Here is a 2,670-nt window from a genome sequence, read left to right as displayed (position 1 = left end):
GTCACTGCCCTGGCACCCCGGCACTTTGTCCTCCGAAGGGTCACCTCGAGCTGGCAGCCAGCAGGGCCCGCTGGCCTGGAAACAGTTGCTCCCCTTGGTCACATCCGCCGGGGCCACACACGTGGTTGGAAGCTAAATGGCTCTAGACCAAGGAGCCCTGGCAGTGCTGCTAACTGCAAGGTTAGCGGTTTGAAACCACCAGCCGCTCCGAGGGAGACAAACGAGGCAGTCTGCTCCCATTAAGACTTACAGTCTCAGAGACCCCCCACCCCCAGGGGCAGTCCTACTCTCCCTGTGAGTCCTACTCCACTGGTGACAGTGGGAGGGCCCGGGTCTCGTGGGGGCCCAGGGGAGCTGGCCTTGTGGCCTCCGGTGCTGACCGCCAGCCTGCTCCTGCCCCTTGCTTCAGTGCAACACCACCTGCGGGCGGGGCGTGAAGAGGCGGCTGGTCCTGTGCATGGAGCTAGCCAACGGGCAGCCGCAGCCACGCAGCGGGCCGGAGTGCGGCCTGGCCAGGAAGCCCGCTGAGGAGAGCACCTGCTTTGAGAGGCCATGCTTCAAGTGGTACACCAGCCCCTGGTCTGAGGTGAGCGCCGCGCCCACCGGTCCCTGCCTCGGGGTCCCCAGCTGGAGGCCGGCAAGGAGCCACTGCCACTTCTGTACCTCTCCAGGCCTGTAGCCTTCTGGCACGAGGGTGTGCAGGATGGGTGCTCCACCCTGGTGCCACCAGCCCCTGGAAGCCACGGTGCAGGCAGGGATGCTGGGCTGGGTAACAGGCAGAAACTCCTGCCGAAGGGGCCTCAGGGTGCCAGCTGATGGAGCTGGGGCCTGGAATCCCCTTACACAGGGCTCCAGAGCCGAGGGTCTCCAGTCCCCTTCCAGCAGGAGGGGGCCTGTCCCAGCACCCTGCATCCCCCCACCCGCCAACCTGCAGCCGAAGAAACTGACTCTTGGTGACATGCCCGGTGGCTCAAGGTCTCTTGGGGTGGGTGGGGAGGTGAGTGGGACTATGGTTCCTGTTCCTGAGTCAGATCTCGGTGGGTGAGGGTTTATAAATCCTTTAAGGGGGCCCTGTGCCAGCCCATCTCTGTGACTCCAGGGCAGGGACCCTAAGGTAGGGCCCACAGAGGAGGAAGCAGCCTCAGCTCACATGCCATTCTCCCCACGACACTTCTGCCCACCCCCCTTCTTGTTCCAGGCGACCCTGGCCCCTTCCCGCAAAGGCCTCTGGGAAGCAAGGGTGGGGGTGTCCCAGGAGCTCAGGGGCACCAGGCACCCTCAGCTGTGGGGCGTGCTGTGGTCAGCCTGCTTTCCACTTGGGATTCCAGGAATCCACAGCAAGTACACCGGGACCTCCACTGTCCGCGGCAGCCAGCACCCTGTGCCCTCAGCGGGGGTGGGGGATAGGGGAGTGCTGAGTGGTCTTGATGAATCTGTGGGGGTCCCCGGTGCTTTCTCTGGGTGGCCAGACAGTGTGACTTCGGCTCTTGCCACCCTCCGCTTCTTCCTCAATGACCCCCAGAGGCCCAGGGACCTGGCAGTTCTGGTCAGGTCCAAGAGGGTCACCCTTAACGCTGCTGGACAGGGCCTCAGAGATGATCACCTGGTGGGGAGTGTTCTGTCTAAACACAAGAAACCAGTGTGGGTGCATCTGGGGTTGCCCACCAAGAGTGGGGCCCAGGGGCTCTGCCCCCAACCCCTTTAGATCCTCTGTGGAGAGACTTCAGCAGTCCCCCTGAAAAACAGCTCTCCCTCCCTCCCTTTGCCCATCTCCACCAATACGTATTCATTCCCTGGGGACCCCAAAAGGAGAGAGGAGGGGCTGGGGCCTCCCCTAAGGGGCCTATCTAAACCAGGGCCCCCCGGGTGACTGGGCTGGGGGCCTCCTGGCCCAGAGAAAAGGTCCCCTCCTGCAATGGCAGCAGGCAGGTGGGGCCAGGACCCAGGTCAGGTATTGTGAGGGGTGCCTCCCTCTGAAGGGGGACTAAAAGGAGGGCCCCACAGGAGGAGGCCTGGGGGAGGGGTGTGTCCAGGGGCCCGGACAGGGAAGGGGCATTTCCAGAGGCCTGGCCAGGGGCCAGGGGCCAAGGGACAGAGGCACATCCAGAGGCTACCGGGACACCAGCTAAGGCTGACTGCTTTGGCTTCTTCTCCCAGCCTCCAGGCTGGCCGCCCCACCATTCAAAGATGATGGGGGTGGGGGGCAGGGTGTCTTCCAGCCAAATCTTAATTGTTTCTCCCTGTGCCTGGAAAACAATGAAGGATGGGCCCTAGTGGTGCCTCCTCCCCCACCCCCACCTCCCCACCCCCATCCCAGGTCCCAGCTGTGTAGGGTGGTGTGGGGTCCCTGTGGGTGATGTGGGTCACCACGTGGGGGACAGGAGGCAGCCACCACCTGCAGATCCTGGCAGGAGGACGCTGCGTATTGGGGTCAGCAGACGTCTGGGGTGTGCGGGGTTTTCCAAGGGGAACATCTGGACAGGGCGGGGCGGGCTTGCTGCGGAAGATGTTTAATTGGCTCACAGCAAACATAACGTTTTGCTGGAGTGGGTGGGTGGGTGGCCGGTGGTGCTCTCCTGGCGCCCCTGCCTCTTGGGGCCCTGCGTCCTCTGCCCCACAGATCTCAGGAAATTGGGGACCCAGGGACAGTGAGGTCACAGAGGCGGGCGG

General features: G+C 63.8%; 1 protein-coding gene across 1 annotated transcript in view; it reads left to right on the top strand.

Annotated features, from left to right (window-relative positions):
• The window catches only part of ADAMTSL2 (ADAMTS like 2), a 28,476-nt gene that overhangs the window by 24,076 nt on the left and 1,730 nt on the right, over nucleotides 1-2,670 (top strand). Inside the window, exons 14-15 of the mRNA XM_030885321.2 lie at nucleotides 410-586; nucleotides 628-769. Coding sequence (XP_030741181.1) covers nucleotides 410-586; nucleotides 628-769 — 319 coding nt within the window. The remainder of the gene's footprint in view (nucleotides 1-409; nucleotides 587-627; nucleotides 770-2,670) is intronic.

The sequence above is a fragment of the Echinops telfairi genome, unplaced genomic scaffold (assembly GCF_000313985.2).
Source record: "Echinops telfairi isolate 266 unplaced genomic scaffold, ASM31398v2 ScPeMD7_25;HRSCAF=90, whole genome shotgun sequence".
NCBI lineage: Eukaryota > Metazoa > Chordata > Mammalia > Afrosoricida > Tenrecidae > Echinops > Echinops telfairi.
This window is presented reverse-complemented; position numbering and strand designations above follow the sequence as displayed.